Here is an 18,906-nt window from a genome sequence, read left to right as displayed (position 1 = left end):
CACATAGCTCCCACATGAATACAACATTTATAATTTTTTAAATAATTATGTGTTATGTCCTATTATCTATGTTTTATAATCTCTAAAGATTAGAATACCAGCATGATGCCACAAAATATCACAAAGTGACACAAGATTCATCGCTGACTTGGCCATCTTTTAACACAGGATATTGACATAAAATACAGCATAGGAAAGCATGACTGGCTGCATTGTTACTTGTCAGCCTCGTTAGCGTGATTGCCAGCATCTGTCCCTCCTGCTGCACCTTATTAATGGGGTAGGAGAGCGATCTGAGATGTTCACTCACTTTGAGGTTTGCAATGGGGACAATAGTGCTTGTTCTTTGTGTTTTTGTTGGACAATTTATTGCTGTTCAATCAGTAATAAAAGAGCAGAATGCCATGTTTTCCCAGGAGTTTCTTGGATTTATTGAAAATGAAGCCGTCTTCAGCTCTTGGCAAACTCGGACCCCTGACTTTCACATACTTGCTGGGTTACCTCCCATCACGAATGTTCCCAAAATAGAGGTGTTTTGCGATGAATTCACACTAACTCTTCTGGTGGACAAGAGCTCATTCGGGGTCCTACTGACTGGAGAGGAGATGCAGTTGGGTGATAGCTGCTACAGCAACAGAGAGCTACCAAACCAATTTGTCTTCACTTACAGCTTAGATGAGTGTGGAACTGAGCATGTGGTGAGTTGAGCAAATTCTTTGCTAGTTACTTTTATTTCTGCAACATTTATAAGGCTTTTCTGAGACCATACACTCTTGCAGATGCAGAATGGCCTGGATATGTTCACCAACTCTCTCTACTTGAATCTCAAATCTCCCCCTACCTGGTGGCAAATACCTTCCACAGTGCACATCTCCTGTATCCCAAAGAGGTGCATCTATTTTGTTAAACATTTTGTAAGTGGTCAAAAATAACCACACTAAAGGGAAATCCATGTCTTTTCAGGTCATATGATGATGATCCAAACTTATCTGTCTTAATGGCACTTCGGGATAATGGCAAGACCTTTAACATCCGAACCATGAATCGTGAGTAATGACAGTGTCAAACTTCAGCTGGATTGTATAATTTGTAGGTTCAAATGTCCCCGCCCCCGCAGCATCCTGGACCAGCACTGCAGAGTCTAATATCTACAAAAGAGGCCAGGTTGTTAACCTCCAGGTTTCTGCCATAACAAGCCCTAAAGAGCAGCTTTTCATCCAGTCCTGTTATGTTTCTATGTCTCCTGAGCCTCGGACTAGACCCAGGCATGCAGTCATTCTGAATAAAGGGTAAGCAGCCAATCAGGAATTGATTGTAATGTTTGTCCATGATGATGATCACCTGTCGTTCCCTGCCAGGTGCACAGTCCCATTCAGTTCTCATGCTGTTGTACAATTCGTGGCCTCCAACAGAGCAGATGTGGTTAATTTTGTTCTGAACACATCTTGTCTTAATTCTGAGGTGAGTTATTCTTCATGAATTAGTTTCACTGCTGTGATTTGGCTGTTCAACTGTATGAACTCCCTTCCTCCTCTGAAGATATACATCCACTGTAGTGTCCTCGTCTCAGACCAGAGCGTCACGTTTGGCTCTAAATCCTGCAACTATAATGCGATCCAGTCAAGGTATTTAATGTACACACAGAACTTTATTTTGTTGCTTTCATTACTTAACTAGATTTTTATATTTTTCTTGTTTCAGATGGGATGACTTAAGTGGAACTGAAGAGGTGTGTGACTGCTGTAGCTCAAAGTGTAAAGGCCTGTCAGTTAAGCACCTTTCTGAAGGTTGGTCCTTGGTGGTTTTTGTCAAAAGGTGCAACAATAAATGGGACTTTGTGGTTATCTAACTCACAAACCGTGTCATTTCAGATGCCAAGGCTATCGTCAGCACTGGCCCCTTGGTCATTGTGGATAAAGATGTAAAGTGCCCTGAGCCTCCTGTATCTGGACCACAAACTTCCAGTGCTCTTGAGTTAATGCAGTCTGACGGTGCAGCGACTGAAGAAGAAATTGTTTCTGGTACTTTATCAAAGCTCTCCCCTCCCCCTGAGGGTGTAGTGGTCGCGAGAGAGGACCCAGTTGCCAGACTCACCCTTTGGCTACCTGGACAGGTGCAAGATGCTGAACACAGTGAGTCTGAAGACTACTTGAAAGCTCAGTTACAGGCTAGCAACACAGTATCAAATGACCTTCCTGAGCTGCAACCTTCAACTGCAGATTTGAATAACAAGATGGGAGATCAAAGTGCGAATGAACTAAGTGACGCTCATATGTTTTTGAACTTGCTTACACTGACTGGATCTGTAATTCCTCATCTGGAAAAAGTAGCTATTGAAGAGGAATCCCAAAGAAAACTGTGGTTTGGAAGATCAGGGATTTCTCGCACAAAGGCTCTACAAGAAGTTGACACCATTCTGCCAACTGAGATGACTGTAAATGTCCAAAACCAGAATGAGTTTAACCAAATGACAGAGGAGGCAGCTCCAAGGCCCCAAGAAGAAACAATTGATGCCCAACCAATCATTCGCTCAAAACTCCAGTTTTCCAAAAGCTCGGATGGGTCACAGACACTGAGTTATGAAGAGCAACAAGGGGGAAAAAGTGTGGTCAGATGTGGGATGGATGGAATTAAAAGGCAACAGGAGCCCAGACAAAGAGGGTTGTTCTCAGCTTTCCTGGATTTGTTGAGGTGCCTAAATTAAGCTTACAATATTGTTCTGGAATGCTAGTATGTTACCTGCATGTGCATATAACTATTTTTCTCTTGTCCTCAGGCGCATGGATAAAGTGGAATAATTTTTTCTTTTATAAGAATATTTCATAACTGCAACTGAATAAACATCTTGATCATTGATCCAGTTTTTATTTTTTTTTTATATAGGCCTATTACTTGTATTCACACCCAGATGTCGCTGTGGGGAGCTGGGCTCTGTAGTTGGGACGGTACAGTGTGCGCTCTCCCTTTTACGCCGCATGCTCAGTGTGGGTTTTTTTTTTTTCTATCCCAGGTTTGACCCTGGCCACTATTTCCTCACCGCCTCACTCTATAAAGTGCCCATGCTTTTCTTCACGCAGTCTCTTTCCCCGGCCACAAAACAACCGTGAGTGTCTAACTCACTGTTCTAGAAAAACTTAAAATAAAATAATATAAAAATATAAAATCCATAAAATCTTAATAAAACAAGCACCGTAATATTTAAAGAAATACAAACGTTTAAAAAAACAGCAAAATAACTACAAAAAAAGATTCTACAAAAAGGAGGCCTTGGGCTTTACCCGAAGTTGTCGTTTTTAAAGAGAAAATACTTGCCATCGATTTAAATCGTGGTTTTTCTGACTTTCTCAACAAGCAGGACCAGAGAGCCAGCTGCAGTGTCTTTATTAGGTGAGAATTGAAGCGCAGTTTGGACCCGGAATACAGTTCATACCGGCCTTTTTTTTTTTTTTTTTTTTTTCTCCCTGGCGTTTTTGAGGGAGGCTTTGCGTTCATTTATTTTGTGAAGTGCGAGAAATGAACACTGCAGCGACGGGGAGTTATCCGATGGCTTCTCTCTACGTTGGCGACCTGCACCCCGATATCACGGAGGCTATGCTGTATGAGAAATTCAGCCCAGCCGGACCGGTGCTCTCCATTCGGGTATGCCGAGACATGATCACCCGGCGATCCTTGGGATATGCTTATGTGAACTTCTCTCAACCTGCTGACGGTAAGAAGTGAAACATATGAAACGATCACTGTGCAGACTGATGTAACTTACGGTCAGTGCACGCTGCTAAGAGTCAGAAAGCATGCATCCTTCAAATATTGCCAATGTCAGTCCTAATTGGTCAATGAAATGCAAGATCAGGGAGACACTGGCAATGAATATTACAAAAGGATGAACTGAATTGTGGTTTAAGTGATGTTTAAACAGTCTAATCAAAGGACAGTCATAGCAGCTCTTCAGACAGGTTGGTGCACTCATTTGACCCATATAAGCATGTCCCAGTTCTTATAGCCTATTATTGGTGGTATGTCACTACCTATAAGCCCTCACACAAATACAGTGTTTGACTATGCTTAAAAGTTAACAAGTCATTTATGTCCATCAATTATAGTACTGCATTTGGGAATAAACTACTCTTGCAGATGTGACTTATTCAGCCCAAAATTGACCCATTTCTGCTCCTATTTAAAGAGCCAGTGAGTGAAACTAAATTCTCATTGCCCTCTGCTGCTCTATTCACAGAAATCAAGAAAAGGGACAAGCACAGCTGAACAGTGACCCCTGAACTGCCCACTTGACATGTCTGTTATGTGTGTTGTCTGGCACATACAATAATACTAAGACTTGATCCCATTTCTATTTGGATTTAATACCAGCTTCATTTTAAACCAGTTAGGGATTAGTTTAATCATATAGCTGGTTTATTTGCAACATCTTAACCACTTAAGCTGCTTGTCGATTGATAATCTATTTGAACCGCATGCCTAAAGTGAATGTCTATGTAAATACAAAAGTATCAGCAGTGTTAAGTGTCTTATAAAGCGCTTTCCATCCAATGGTATTGAATCATTGAGCAATAGCAGCAGGTGTTGTGGTTGTTTGTGGAGGCCTGTACATTGTGTGGACTTTTTTTTTTTTTTTGCCTCTTGTATCAACGTTAAACACCTGTCACAATTTATCTGCACTCGAGTCTGTTACCAAAAACTGGAGTAATGATAGGTTACAACTGGCTCACTTCCAGGGTGGTAGTATCACTCACTTGAGTAAATGTAATAAGACCCACAAGTGAGAAGACACCATTTGTTATTGGAGGTGTAGACATGGGGGATGGTAGCTGTTGGGTATTTAAATGGAGTCCTAGCACATGCAATAAATTGCTGCCTGTAAAATACTAGTTACAAAAAGGAAAATATACATGATCAGAATTGTAGCTGCTCAGTATATTTGATTTCATGTAGGCTAAAGCAGTGGTCGAGCTTGTTTACAATCTCTGTTGAATTTCTTCATGTCACAGCTGTATGTGTAAACACTCATGAGGGTATTGCTCATCTGAGCTTTCTTGAATGTGTCTCCTCCCCATCAATGGTAGAGAATGCTAAACTCACACTCCATGCCAGCACATACCTCTCAGGACCCCTCTCTAAATATAGGTCTTTCTGAGCAGCCAGAAATTTGCCTGCCTGTAATACTTTAAGTTCTTAACGTAACAAATGGTGAACAATAACAAATAATTCAACACCGTTAACATTTGCCACTATCATTCTAAATGACATCCCTTATTATAGCAATAATTAACATAGATGAGGAGAGCATGGTGTTTTTAAACTAAGATACCCATTCTGAACCTTCCAGAAGTCCACATGTTTGACAGTGATCACACACCTCCTCTGAGCACAGGCTGTGAAGTACAATTGCAAGCCAAACTGCTGATGCCAGCAGACGCAAGGCAGCTCCGTTTTGTTTACCAGACACTTTTAGCTGGAAAGCCTGGCCTGTGTGTGTGTGTCTGTTACTGTGGAGTGACCGAACAAAAGGGATGTTTGGCGTGTGTGCCCACATGGACATGAGAGCCTATATGAGAGTTAAAGCAGCAGACGAAAAGGGAAACTGTATAAACCTTAGTGATTAAACAAAGAAGACACAATGATTTGAGCAAATGAAAACATTGTTCTCACACCACAATTTAAGCCATGTGTTATCTGAGGGCCTGCTGCATTGCTACTGCAATAGGTGGGATATGGCCCAGGAGCATGTGGTGATTTAGAGATGGGGGCCCATGTGCTCCCAGCTTGTCCACTGCAGCTGCCCCCACACTTGTCCCCAGCTGCTCGTAGACAGCTAATCCACATGGTATACTGCGGTCTCTTCACCATGTTACATGTGCCCTGGTAATGGGCTGGCAGCAGGGATTCTCCATTATAGCCTACACTGCGCAGGAGTACAAAATGTTTTAACACTCCATTGTAGCTTCATGTTATTTCTCTGGGAATGTTATTAGGCAATGCTGTGTATGTGGTTTAAAGGGATGGCTGCATTAGAACAACTGGGGATGGTAGAATAGAAATGCATGGTGCGTGACATTTAGCATACAGTGACTGATGTGTTTCAGACTCCAGGCTCCATGTAAACACCACCCAATGACCTTTGCCTCCACCTCTCTGCCCACCCAGCTGAGCGAGCCTTGGACACCATGAACTTCGACGTGGTGAAAGGGAAGCCAATCAGAATCATGTGGTCCCAAAGAGACCCCTCCCTCAGGAAGTCTGGAGTGGGCAACGTGTTCATCAAGAACCTTGACAAGTCTATTGACAACAAAGCCCTGTACGACACCTTCTCTGCCTTTGGCAACATCCTCTCCTGCAAGGTACAATTGTCAATCTGTCCCTGCTGGAGATTATGTACAAACTGTTCTCAAGTACATTTAATAATATTCTAAAGCACTTAAAATCTTCTCACCTAAACTCAAACCATCTCTCCTCATGGTTCTAACTAAAACAATCACATTGTAGCAATACTGGAATATTTTGGAAAATACATTTATTTGCTTTCTTGGAGGAAGTTAGATGAGAAGAATGATACCGCTTGTGTCTGGAAGGTAAATATGACACTACAGCCAGCTGTGGGTTAGCTTAGCTTAGCATAAACACTGGAAACAGGTGAAACGGCTAGTCTGGCTCTCCCCAAAGGTAACAAAATACTCATAATAGAAAGTCTAAAGCGCAGTAATTAACACGTTATAGATCTTCTTTAAGTGACACCTGAAATGATGAAAATGGTGAAAAGTGCAAAACCCCACCCAAAGGGGTGCTTGTTGTAAAACCACAAAATGTTGCTATACACTTTGTTTTTTGTAATGATTAAACAAAAATTATTTAATGTGTTTCCATACTATTTTATGCTAAGCTAGGCTAACTCGCTGCAGGTTCACATTAAGAGGATAGATTTGCTAGTGGATCTTCTCACCTACCTCTCAGCAAGAAAGTGAAATAAGCAAGGAACTGCCTGCATGCATCATGATGCCTTTCTGCTGAATGCACATTAACCCAAATGTCTTCCTCCGCTCCAGGTGGTGTGTGACGAAAATGGCTCCAAAGGCTACGCTTTTGTCCACTTTGAGACCCAGGATGCTGCTGACCGTGCCATTGAGAAGATGAACGGCATGCTTCTGAATGACCGCAAGGTGTGAGTGTCTGACCATCTAGGAACTGGGGACAAAGAGGTTCTTGTCGTTGATAGTGTTTTGAAAAGACTTTGAAAGAATTTAGCTTGAACTTTAAAGAGGTGGTATTATGCTTTTTCCCTCTCCTTTATTGAGTTATATATCTTTTTTGTGCATGTAATAGGTTTGCAAAGTGAAAAAGCCCAAAGTCCCAAAGGGAATTCCCATCTCCCACAGAAAACTCTGCTCTGAACTGCCTGAAAATAGCTTGTTTGTAGTCCAGCTGTTTCCCTTTCATCCTCTGACGACAGAAGGATGAAAGCAAAATGCATGATGTGATGTGTGATATAACGCTCGCCAAGCGGCTAGTCCGACATGCCCTCAAAAACACGGGTGGAAAAACACTGAGCTGCAGCACACACCTCCCTTCTCCATTCCAAACACAAGCTACCCCCAGGCAGTCAATGGACATAAATTTGTTACTGTCATGTAGAGACAGAGCACAGTAATATTATGTAAAAGATGCTTTTGTTACAGATTAATAACTCACACTCTGAAACTCTTGCTCCAGTCATGTTGCTAAGCTGGTAACGGGAACACGTACAGCTGAACTGAACCATGTTTACTGGCTTCTCACTGACCCGCCCTTCTCTGCTTCTGATTGGCTAGTAGTCTTTAACTAGCGCATGTGCAACTCCTTGGTACAACCCCTAAATACGATTTTTAACCTGAAAATGAGCATACCACCTCTTTAAAATGATCTTGATAGCATTTTGAAAGTTATCATGACAATGATAGTCCAGATGTAGAAGGTGCAGTACTTATTGAGCTTATGGTGATAATGGGAGTAGCTTATGTGTGTTAAACTGCGTCATATTTTGTTATAATGTAAAAACCTGATGTGTCACTTGTGTTGAGGAAACTGACTTTTTGTGTCTTTTCTTCAGTTTGTGCATGACTAATTTGACTAATAAACTCATCTCTCACTACCTCCAGTATGAAGATAACCTCTACTGATACTGATAGATAACAAATTAAAAACTCTTACTTACTCTAATCTTTCCTACCAGATGCATTTACTGTTGCCTCATTTGTTCACACGCTGGTCACCCGTCTTGGAGTGTTTGTGTGTGTGTGTATGACCACGCTTGTGTGTTTTAGTGATGGATCGAATGCAGGAATGCAATACTGGATGGCGGAAGGAGAGAGAGGTCGTCATAGCAAGGTATATAAGAACGTTTGGTCCTCTTCAGCTTTCCTTTGTACTGTGAGACTCTATTCCTCCATCCTTCACCATCCACCTCTTCATCAAGTTTTGGACCAAGAATCAAGTCGGTTGTCACTGTGTCTAGCATGTCGACATATCTGCCTGCCTCTGGTGATATTAACAGCAGTTGGATGTTTTTTTTGTTGTTTACCCCAGGAATGATGAGTCACGTGATGAAATGTAGCTGAATATGTTTTGTGGATGTTTTTGTAAAAGATTGGACTCTCTTTACTTACCATGCTTGCATGGTCAGGTCTTCCTCTGTCATTGTGGAACTTTCTGTACCCCGAAAACTGGATCGAGTGTTTTTTTTTTTATAGATCGGAAAAACCAACACTCAAAAGAGATGGATCCTGGTTTGTTTTCTCATCTCTGTTGGGACTGTTTTAAAAGAGTGTATCGCTGTTCCTCCTCTATCTTCAGGTTTGTGGGTCGTTTCAAATCTCGCAAGGAACGGGAGGCTGAACTTGGTGCCAAAGCCAAAGAGTTTACCAATGTCTACATTAAGAACTTTGGGGATGATATGGATGATGACCGGCTGAAGGAGCTTTTCGACAAATATGGTAAAATGGGATTAGATTCATGGGTGTCCCTCCAAATTCTAATGTGGTCTAGTTCTGCTGGCTTACATCTACTAATCGGACCTCTGCAGGTAAAACACTCAGCGTGAAGGTGATGACAGACCCCACTGGCAAATCCAGAGGCTTTGGATTTGTTAGTTATGAGAAACACGAGGACGCTAACAAGGTACTTGGTCCTCATGGAATTATACCAAGTGAGTCTTTATTGGTCATTCATTCTGATGATTATGATTTCTGATGTTTTCATCCAAAGGCTGTAGAAGACATGAATGGCACTGACCTCAATGGCAAGACAGTGTTTGTGGGCCGAGCTCAGAAGAAGATGGAGCGGCAGGCGGAGCTGAAGAGGAAGTTTGAGCTGCTGAAACAAGAAAGGATCAGTCGTTATCAGGTTCGTAGAAACTAAGCTCCTTATTGATCTTATAAATCTAATCAATCTCAAATTTCAGTCCATTCATGTCAGAGAAGCTGCTACGTATGTATCACCACTGTGTATCTTTGGTTTCAGGGTGTTAATCTTTACATTAAAAACCTGGATGACACCATAGACGATGAGAAACTGCGTAAGGAGTTCTCTCCATTCGGATCTATTACAAGTGCTAAGGTGAGAGCAATCAAACGAATGTTGCAATGCATTATCACCAGAGAAGAGGCAATGCACCACTGCAATACAAATATAGCAACAGCGTGACAATATTGTGTGTTTGAAGTTAGCCAAACACAATCTGTCTGTATTTAAGGTGATGCTAGAGGAGGGTCGCTCCAAGGGCTTTGGCTTTGTCTGCTTCTCCTCCCCCGAAGAGGCCACCAAGGCTGTGACTGAGATGAATGGACGTATTGTTGGCTCCAAACCCCTCTACGTGGCTCTCGCTCAGCGCAAAGAAGAGCGCAAAGCCCATCTAACAAACCAGTATATGCAGCGTATTGCTGGCATGAGGGCCATGCCGGCTAACGCCATCATCAATCAGTTCCAGCCCACTAGTGGCTACTTCATGCCAGCTGTGCCACAGGTGTGAGAATCAAAGAAGATACTGTGTGTTAAAGTGGCTACACATGACTGTGTGATGTGAAAGGGGCTGCTCGTAGTGACAAACCCCCAAATAATTATCACTGGACTCTATAGTTCCCCTCAGCTCTACGAATCTTTTTAGCATGATGGCTCATTATTTTTGTTTAAGGCTTGCATCTTTACGGTTTTGGCTCAGTTTCACTGATCTCTTCAGGCAGGCGGATCTTTTTAGTAAAGTTATCTAGAAACCTCATGTTTGCCACTTGAATATTTAGCAGCTTAAGAGCCAGATATTTTCTACAAGAGTTGGTGGAGTCCAAAACCAGAACTAAAAGGACAATGAATATTTGATTTACATTTGCAGAGTGGACACAAACATTACTCCAAATTAAAGCTTATGTTCCTCAGTGTCTGTTGGACATCAACTTTAAAGGTGGAAATAAATCAGTGTTGTGTTTACACCTGCAAATGGCCCAAAAGATCTGTTAATGCAGGTTTAAGATCATTTAATGTACTTGTCAAGAAAGCTATGTTCCAACTATTCAAAGTGATGTCACTAGGATAACTATCATTACTGTTTTCCTTTATTTCAGTAACAATGCCACAGATTAAAAAGGTAGTCACATTGGTGGTTTCAGTAGGTTATGCCATAAAATGATACATTTTACTTACTTGTACCCACCAGGCCCAGAATAGGACCACATACTATGCACCCAATCAGCTGGCCCAAATGCGACCCAACCCCAGATGGCAGCAACAAGGTGGCAGAGGTCAAGGTGAGCATGTGGCATTATATGATGCATCTATATTTGATATACTTTCATTTATCTAACATACATAGTTATAATGTAATGGACCTGTTTGAAATATATAAAAATGTTTTGTATTGTATGCAACTGTTTTTGTCTCTGCTTCTGTCACTCCCAGGTGGTTTCCAAGGGATTCCCGGATCGCTGCGTCAGCCAGGACCCCGTGCCAACCTGAGACACATGAGTCCTAATAGCAGCACACAGGGACCGCGAGGTGTGTTTAATAACAGTTCACCAAAGTGATCACCATCAACACATTGACTCTGGCTCTAGCATTTTATTGACACTACAGATACAGTAGGGGTTGTCAAGACACTGTGTAAATTCTTCTCTATTTTTCTCCTCTCTGCTAGCTCCTGGCCAGGCCATGGGTCCTCGTCCCTCAATGGGAGTCCCTGGCCCCCGTGCCATGCCTCCATACAAATATGCCACTGGTGTCCGTAACCCAAACCCCCAGGTGGTGCAGCCTATTGCCTTACAGCAGGTATGGGCAACAGACCAGTCACCATCTTGTGTTCCTGTCATATCAAAGCCCCCAAAGCAATAAATAATTTTCCTTACTATGTTCTTTTTCTGTCCTTTTCAGACTCAGCCAGCTGTGCATGTCCAGGGCCAAGAGCCTCTCACAGCCTCCATGCTGGCTGCTGCGCCCCCTCAGGAGCAGAAACAGATGCTAGGTAAGAATCCCATATCATAATTAATTAACTGTAATGCTTTACAGTGTTTATTAGGTTGATTTATTCTCCATTTTTCCAAAAAAGGTGAGCGTCTTTTCCCACTGATTCAGGCAATGCATGCCAACCTGGCAGGAAAGATCACTGGCATGCTGCTGGAGATTGACAACTCTGAACTGCTCCATATGCTGGAGTCTCATGAATCTCTGCGTTCAAAGGTACTTCACTACCTCTATCTTTGCTGTATTGTCACACTAAAATGTCTGTATACCACCTCATAATTCATGTTTGATGTTATTGTATGTTTGCACAGGTCGAAGAAGCCGTTGCTGTGCTACAAGCCCATCAGGCAAAGAAAGATGCCACCCAGAAAGTGGGCACCATGGCTACTACAACTGCTGCTGCCACATCCTGAAGACCGCGTGCCATATTAAATTGGTATGATAATACATAATCAGTCAAGCTATTCATACTTGTTGATTTTGTCACACATAATTTAGGTTGTGTGGTGGTAATGAAAAGTCATTGTGTTGTTTCAGGGCACAGACAAATGAGCAGAGATGGGGAGAGACACACTACGCTGACTCCAAACACTAGACTCCTCTAAACAATTATGCAAAAATGAAGAAAAACAAGAAAATGTAATTTTAAAAATATATTTGAACATTTTGAAAAATGCTACAGTTCCTAATTTTCTAGTTCTGCAATACTTTTAAACTACATACCAAACTAATAATGCTAATGAATCTCGAAAGAAGGCCTTTCATTTTGTGGCACAGGAGAGAAACCCTTTTCTAAAAGGAAATTGAGCCTTGTTCTTTTCTTTGCTTGAAAGTTTTATGTTTGATTTGAAATGGACTCCTCCATCCTATCATGTTATCATGGGTGTGTGGTATTCTCAATAAAGGGATGATATATCAAGGTTACCACTCTTGTGTTACTTTGCTTACATGTCAAAAATCTCTTTGGGTGGTTATCATGTCTGCAGTTCTAAATGCTAAAAAGTCATTAATAAAGTTTTTTTTTTTGTTTTTTTTTTACTAACTCTCAGGTCTGTACTGTAAATGTTATGGTCAACAAATTTGCTCCACATTCTCTGCAGCGGCCGACATTTTGACTTGCCATAGTAAGAAAACCACAGGTGTCACTAATAACATTGACAGTGGCTCTTTTCTCTTCATGGCAGTGAGCCAGCATGCTCAACTAGCCTTCACAGAAGATATTTTAACATGTCACATTAGGAAAAGCACATGTGTAAATGATAACATAACTGATGGCTAAATTCCATTTTGCTGCTTTTGTTTCAGGGTATTGTTACTGTACTCTTGCTTGTATCTGTAGTCACTAGTAGATCACTTCCTGTACTGATGCTTTACTGATGCTTGTATGTTGTTCCTCAAATGTAAGTTGCTTTGGATAAAAGTGTCTCCCAAATGAGTAACTGTAAATGAACTGTCACACTGTCATGATTTAGTAGGACACTTGAATAGAACAGAGCCCAATTATATTATTAGCACCTGTGCCTTCCTGACTAGTCAAATTGTGGAAAACTTCTTAACATGGAAATAGCTAAATGGAATTCAGCCATAAGTCATTTTATTATTCATACCTGTGCCTGTAAAGAGTTTTAGCTCAAATGTAGACCGACCAGACTTAACTTACATTCTATTCAAATACCAAATTTGCTTCTGTTGAAAACTAAAGAATTTAGATTTCTTAAATGGTTAAAAAAAACAATTGTGATGTAGCCTTCACAGTTTAGGAATATTTGTGGAAAAGGAGGTTGTGAAAGATGAAAATGGTAGAAACTGACTCTGTTACAGTGGGGCTGTGGTTAAAAAAAAGGTATTTGAGTGATGACAGCTGCAGACGGATTCAACCGTTCAACCGACAGGTGGCGATAGAGGACATTTGGCCATAGCGAGGCGGGCTTCAGGTCTCACCAATGACGAGCTGCTGGGGTCAAAGTTGAAGGGTTAATTCCAATATGGCGGCTAACAAACGAGTACTGTATGTTGGTAAGTTAATTCTACTTTTCATAAAAACGCGTATATTGTTTCAGTAAATGTAGCAAACGTGCTAAGGATGTTACTTTCTAAATAACGAAATTAAATATAACTAAACATGTACAAAGTGCACATAATACGATGAAACTGCGAGACGTAAATATTTAGCCGGTAAGTTAACACATGAGAGCGTCACTTTAAAAACATGGCAACTTCGCTGATTTTAAACTTCGACATAGACTGTATAAAAGACTGTATAAAACGTCGCACAGTTTTACCAAAGCTACGAGTAAAGCGCATCATGTCAAGTTGTGTACTAAACTCTGAATTTATCAAATGAAACAAGGTTTAACGGTTAGCATCAGGACTCCGTTCTTCTTGTGACTTGGACGTAAAGATGCTCCTTTATCCGCTCCTCTGAATGTGAAAACAAACAAACATTTTAAGAGTTTTAAGCGACATGTTTCTGCTACTCCCGGCGATTTTACTAACTGTTCATCAGCTCATACTCAGTACCGTGTGTTTCTGTCAGGTGGCCTGGCAGAGGAGGTGGACGAGAAGGTGTTACATGCAGCTTTTATTCCCTTTGGGGACATCACAGACATCCAGATACCATTAGACTATGAAACAGGTAAGATCAGGAGTTTGGCTGTCATGTGTAGTAGTTAATGCACTGTTTAAATGTACCACTGAACACCGTGAAAAAAATGTATATTAAGCTGTATTAATGTGTCTTATGCTCTATTTTTAGAAAAGCACAGAGGATTTGCATTCATTGAGTTTGAATTGGCAGAGGTATGTACTGGTTAAAGGGCTGATACACACTGAAGCCTGCACTATTCTGATATTAACCTAATAAAGACAAAACTCTGTTTGAGAATCTTCATAAATTAACCTTACAAATTCATTGTTTTAACCTGCATAAGGTCATATTCAGAGTAAGCTTAATTCAGTTAAAGTAAGATTTAAACTTGCGTTATTGATTTAAACATGTACACAACTTAACTGAGTTTCCTGCCACACACTTTGAATCTTTTGAATCTATTTTATGCACAGTAAATAATAAAACATTAAAATGCACTTAGTATAAACCATAGCAGCAATATAAGAGAAAGACTGTTTGAGGTTCAAGAGGGGTGATTCACAGTTATTTATCTGGCTGCGCTCTAGCATGTAAACAGGAATATCTGTTGAATACATTTGTCAGAATCCCATAGACGCAGTTTTATTGAAAAGCTGTCTTGTTTAGGTTAATGGTAATCTGACTGGTGAATTCACTGTAAACTTGGTTGGTAACTGACGCGTAGTCGGACTTTCATTGTAAATATTTCTGTGCTTGTAACGTATTTATGCCCTTTGTCTTCTGTAGGATGCTGCAGCAGCTATTGATAACATGGTAAGGGGGATCACATTTTTGCACACTCATGTCAGTGATGTTTTATTGCTTTTTCTGAGACCTAGTTGTTGTGATTCACCCAAAAGGTCCCATAAAAGCTTCCTGTTTTAGTGTTGATGTTTTTCTCTTGTCTTTCTCTGCTAGAATGAGTCTGAGCTTTTTGGCCGGACTGTGCGGGTCAACACGGCCAAGCCCATGAGAATCAAAGAAGGGTCTTCTCGACCAGGTAATTGATAAAATACCTGTTTATAGAGGCCTTTGCCTGGACAGTACTTTAAATCCTTGGTTCTAATTTTAACTCTGCTTTACCTTCAGTGTGGTCAGATGATGACTGGCTGAAGAAGTTCTCAGGGAAGACCACGGAGGAGGCTGAGGGGGAGGCTGCAGGCGGAGAAACAACCAGCACTGCAACACAGGAGGTGAGATGGCTGTCTCTCTTACGTGCGTTGGTGACGCTGTCTCTTTATGTCACAGTAGCGACATAAGTATGATTTGTGTTTGCAGGGTGAGCCCCCGGCTAAAAAGGGCAGAGTAAATCCTCAGGTCTACATGGACATCAAGATTGGAAACAAACCAGCAGGGAGACTACGCTTCCTCCTTCGGGCTGACATTGTTCCCATGACAGCAGGTGTGTAGCTGCACAATGTTAAGCTTGCTTGTGTAAAGAATTGAAAAAGTGCTAAAACAAAACCACAAGAGTGTAATTATGTCAACCTTTTAATGAAAAGCAAAACAAAAATCAGTGACATTTTTTTATTATTATTATAATATATTTTTTTACATCTTATCTAGAGAATTTCCGCTGCTTGTGCACGCATGAGAAGGGGTTTGGGTATAAGGGCAGCAGCATTCATCGAATCATCCCTCAGTTTATGTGCCAAGGAGGTGATTTCACCAACCACAATGGCACCGGCGGCAAGTCAATCTATGGCCGGAAGTTTGATGATGAAAACTTTGTCCTCAAGCACACTGCTCCAGGTGAGGAGTTTTATAAAAAAGAGGTCTTGTAGCTTCATGTTTTAGTTTTACTAGCCCATCATGTGGATAATTGGACAAACCTTGTCTCTCATGTCAATCAACAGGGCAACTCTCCATGGCCAACTCTGGGCCAAACACCAATGGCTCTCAGTTCTTCATCACCACTGACAAAACAGACTGGCTGGATGGCAAACATGTGGTGTTTGGAGAGCTAGTGGAGGGGATGGATGTGCTCCGTGCAATGGAGGTATGGGATGAAAAGGTTTACTTAGACTGTGAAATGTTTTCTTTTTCTTGCCGGCGCTCCATTGACTCGTATGCAACAGGAGTTGTTTTCTGTTTACGTGGTCAAAGCTGTTCCGGGGGCCATTTCAAAAGTTACAGCTGTAGGTACCAAATCCGTGCTACCTACTGGATCCCTATCATGCGTAAAAGTGGTCCTGTCTGTCAAAGAAGGTTACCACAAATGTGCCTGTTCATAATTACTCGTGTCTGTTTTCATATCAGGGCATCAAATACTGACGCTTTCAGAAAGGCTGACAAAGCGTTATTTGATGCAAGAGGTACCCTTCGGCATGTGTATGAGACGTCTCCGGGCGCGTCTGTATGAGATGCCGTTAGTATAAAAGGGGTTCACAGCTTTCCAAAGCCCCTTACCCTTACCCTAACCATCACAGGGGTATGTACCCAAACTTAAGTCAGTGATTATATGCATGTCAACCGGCTCACCCCTACAGCTGTGCACATCCACAAAGATCCATTTTTTTTTCTTATGTTAAAAGAGGCAATTAAGTATTTATTTAGGTATAATTACTTTAATCCCTAAGCCTGGTAAGGACCCTGAAATAATAGATAATCTTAGACCAATATCTTTATTGAACATTGATTGAACAGATTAAAAACAAATCTACATTAAAATCATCAGTGATTCTCAATCTGGTGAACAACATATCATATCCCCAGAGAAATATTCAAGAAATAAAGAGGAATAGAATTCTTACTTAAAGGTGATTTCACTATTCAAAGAATTCCAATTAAATTATCCCTTTTTTCACCAGCAGGTTCTTTTGTAACTCTTATATAATCATAATTTCACCCCGCATAACACCCCAATATGGAATGATAGATATATTACAGTTAACAACAAATTGCTGTTGAACAAGGACTGGATGGATAAAGGTATTTGGTCTGGGATCCATTTGGTAGACAGTGACGGCTGTCTCATATCATATGAGAACTTCTGCCGAAGACACGACCCAACTCTTTTATGTGTTTAATTAAGGGTATGTTAATGAATTCTACTCCTGTTACCCCTTGTCTTCCTCTACTTTTAGTTGGAGGTGTGGATTTTAATAAGGTAAAAATCCCAAACAAACCAATTAGGAATTTGATTGATAACATCTCATACCCTACAATATCCTTTAGAAACTCAATTTCCGAACTATTCTCGAAATGTACTATTCACTCGTTATGAACCAAATATTTCAAATTCTCTATACTTCCCAAAGCCAAAGAAATCCATTTTAAAATCCTAAATGCTGTGTATCCATCCAGCGACTTGGTATGACAGCGTTTTGGTATAGAAACCAATAATTGTGTAATTTGTGATGACAATGAAACTACTGATCATTTAGTTTTCCATTGTATGTATTCTGAAGCGTTATGGCTTGATATACATGATTGGCTTTACCCAAAAGTTTTTCATCTCATGAACTTTTCTCTTAAGGACATCATCTATGGTTGTGTCATGGACAACAACGAAGACATTTTGTGGTTAATAACATTGTTATTTTTGGGAAATTTTATATTCACAAATCAAAGTTGTGAAAAATTACCTAAGTGAAACTTACGTTTTGTGTATTTCATAATGAGTTTGTCATGAAAACGAAGAATGCAGTGAGACTTTTTAGTATAATAGCAGAATATGATTTGGAAAAAAAAAACCTAGCCTTTTCCCTTTTTATTTAATCTCCTTTTATCTTTTTAGCTGGCTTTGTTCAAGGGGGCACTGTCATATTGTAACAGGAAAAACACACTGTTGGCAGAACTACCGTTTAAAATGATATGCTGTAGCATTAAGATTTCCCTTAACAAAGAACACACCATGAAAAAACAGCCCCTACCAAAAGTTTTAGGCATGGGATATCCCAGTCCTTTTGTTTATAGTTTACATGCAGTATAGTGTAGTTTCAAAAGAAATATAGCGTAAATTTAAACTGGTAGGGAGTTTTTAAGGTGGGCCTTTTTTTAGGTGGCTATACGGTTTGCTGCTGACCCAATCCACAGCTGTACATTGCTTAGCTTCTGTGCCAGTAGTCCTATCTGCTTCTCCAAACTGGGGACGCACCATCGCAGATCATACACTGACTGTGGGACTGTGGATAAGTACGTCATACAGCCTACTTTAAAAACCTGATCTATCCCTTTAAGTTCTATTGATAATAGTTTGTCATATTGTAAGTTAAAGTTGTACGATGTTAAGACAATCAGGCTGGATTTAGTAAAGATACTGCATTTTGACAAGTAATTGATAATCTTTTTAAATCTGTCTTTCTGCAGGCGCAGGGAACAAAAGAGGGCAAGCCGAAGCAGAAAGTCATCATCTCTGACTGTGGGGAATATGTGTGAACCAAGAAGTGTGCGCTTGCTTGTTTGTGTCTCTGGAGGCAGTGTATGTCTGAGAGCTTGAGTGTGTTCATTGTCTTTTGTACTTTGTACTCCCAAGTGGCCTGCCATGTAAATATTTCAATAATCACTGTTTTTTTTTATAAAGAAAAAGAAACCACAGTTTGATGTCTATTACTTTGTATAAATAAAATGTCCCATTGATCTGCTGATTATTGGCTTATCCCTTCTGTACTTGTATAACTACCTATTTATATAGCACATACTTTCTTAATTATTTAAGATTTTAACTTTTTTTCTTTAATCTAGTAAATGTTGTCAGTATTTACTTTTAAAGAAATAGTTGAAATCTGAGTGGGTTTCAGTTTAGCACACTGTATACAAATCATGCATACTAACATATTTTATCTCTA

General features: G+C 40.6%; 3 protein-coding genes across 7 annotated transcripts; all 3 read left to right on the top strand.

Moving 5' to 3' along the window:
- Nucleotides 1-310: 310 nt before the first annotated feature.
- Nucleotides 311-2,856, top strand: zpcx (zona pellucida protein C). Of its 3 annotated transcripts, XM_038728906.1 has the most exons (9): nucleotides 312-698; nucleotides 780-889; nucleotides 964-1,046; nucleotides 1,118-1,289; nucleotides 1,359-1,461; nucleotides 1,540-1,625; nucleotides 1,702-1,787; nucleotides 1,872-2,691; nucleotides 2,777-2,856. In XM_038728906.1, exons 1-9 carry the CDS (start codon nucleotides 324-326, stop codon nucleotides 2,796-2,798), a joined length of 1,857 nt encoding a protein of 618 aa, XP_038584834.1. In that variant the 5' UTR covers nucleotides 312-323; the 3' UTR covers nucleotides 2,799-2,856. The 3 variants fall into 3 exon arrangements, with proteins under 3 accessions (XP_038584835.1, XP_038584836.1, XP_038584834.1); XM_038728907.1 differs by lacking the exon at nucleotides 1,359-1,461 and having other exon boundaries at nucleotides 311-698; nucleotides 1,557-1,625; XM_038728908.1 differs by lacking the exons at nucleotides 1,359-1,461; nucleotides 1,540-1,625 and having other exon boundaries at nucleotides 311-698.
- Nucleotides 2,857-3,063: 207 nt separating this feature from the next.
- Nucleotides 3,064-12,414, top strand: pabpc4 (poly(A) binding protein, cytoplasmic 4 (inducible form)). 3 transcript variants are annotated; one of them, XM_038728905.1, is made up of 16 exons: nucleotides 3,573-3,709; nucleotides 4,232-4,290; nucleotides 6,160-6,353; nucleotides 7,056-7,171; nucleotides 8,839-8,978; nucleotides 9,068-9,162; nucleotides 9,250-9,387; nucleotides 9,505-9,600; nucleotides 9,737-10,006; nucleotides 10,691-10,781; nucleotides 10,933-11,028; nucleotides 11,168-11,298; nucleotides 11,401-11,491; nucleotides 11,576-11,706; nucleotides 11,802-11,926; nucleotides 12,028-12,414. In XM_038728905.1, the coding sequence occupies exons 3-15, from the start codon at nucleotides 6,180-6,182 to the stop codon at nucleotides 11,901-11,903; spliced, it is 1,671 nt and encodes a 556-aa protein (XP_038584833.1). In that variant the 5' UTR covers nucleotides 3,573-3,709; nucleotides 4,232-4,290; nucleotides 6,160-6,179; the 3' UTR covers nucleotides 11,904-11,926; nucleotides 12,028-12,414. The 3 variants fall into 3 exon arrangements, with proteins under 3 accessions (XP_038584830.1, XP_038584831.1, XP_038584833.1); XM_038728902.1 differs by lacking the exon at nucleotides 4,232-4,290 and having other exon boundaries at nucleotides 3,064-3,709; XM_038728903.1 differs by lacking the exon at nucleotides 4,232-4,290 and having other exon boundaries at nucleotides 3,572-3,709; nucleotides 6,099-6,353.
- Nucleotides 12,415-13,413: 999 nt separating this feature from the next.
- Nucleotides 13,414-18,655, top strand: ppie (peptidylprolyl isomerase E (cyclophilin E)). Its single transcript, XM_038729205.1, has 10 exons — nucleotides 13,414-13,506; nucleotides 14,027-14,125; nucleotides 14,246-14,289; nucleotides 14,864-14,890; nucleotides 15,035-15,116; nucleotides 15,206-15,309; nucleotides 15,395-15,518; nucleotides 15,683-15,868; nucleotides 15,973-16,115; nucleotides 18,428-18,655. Exons 1-10 carry the CDS (start codon nucleotides 13,476-13,478, stop codon nucleotides 18,494-18,496), a joined length of 909 nt encoding a protein of 302 aa, XP_038585133.1. The 5' UTR covers nucleotides 13,414-13,475; the 3' UTR covers nucleotides 18,497-18,655.
- Nucleotides 18,656-18,906: the final 251 nt, after the last annotated feature.

This window comes from Micropterus salmoides, unplaced genomic scaffold (assembly GCF_014851395.1).
Source record: "Micropterus salmoides isolate LMB-PRFRI ecotype aquatic unplaced genomic scaffold, ASM1485139v1 Ms_hic_scaffold_19, whole genome shotgun sequence".
In the NCBI taxonomy this organism is placed as follows: Eukaryota; Metazoa; Chordata; class Actinopteri; order Centrarchiformes; family Centrarchidae; genus Micropterus; species Micropterus salmoides.
Note: the sequence above shows the minus strand (reverse complement) of the source record. Positions and strands in the feature narration are given on the sequence as shown.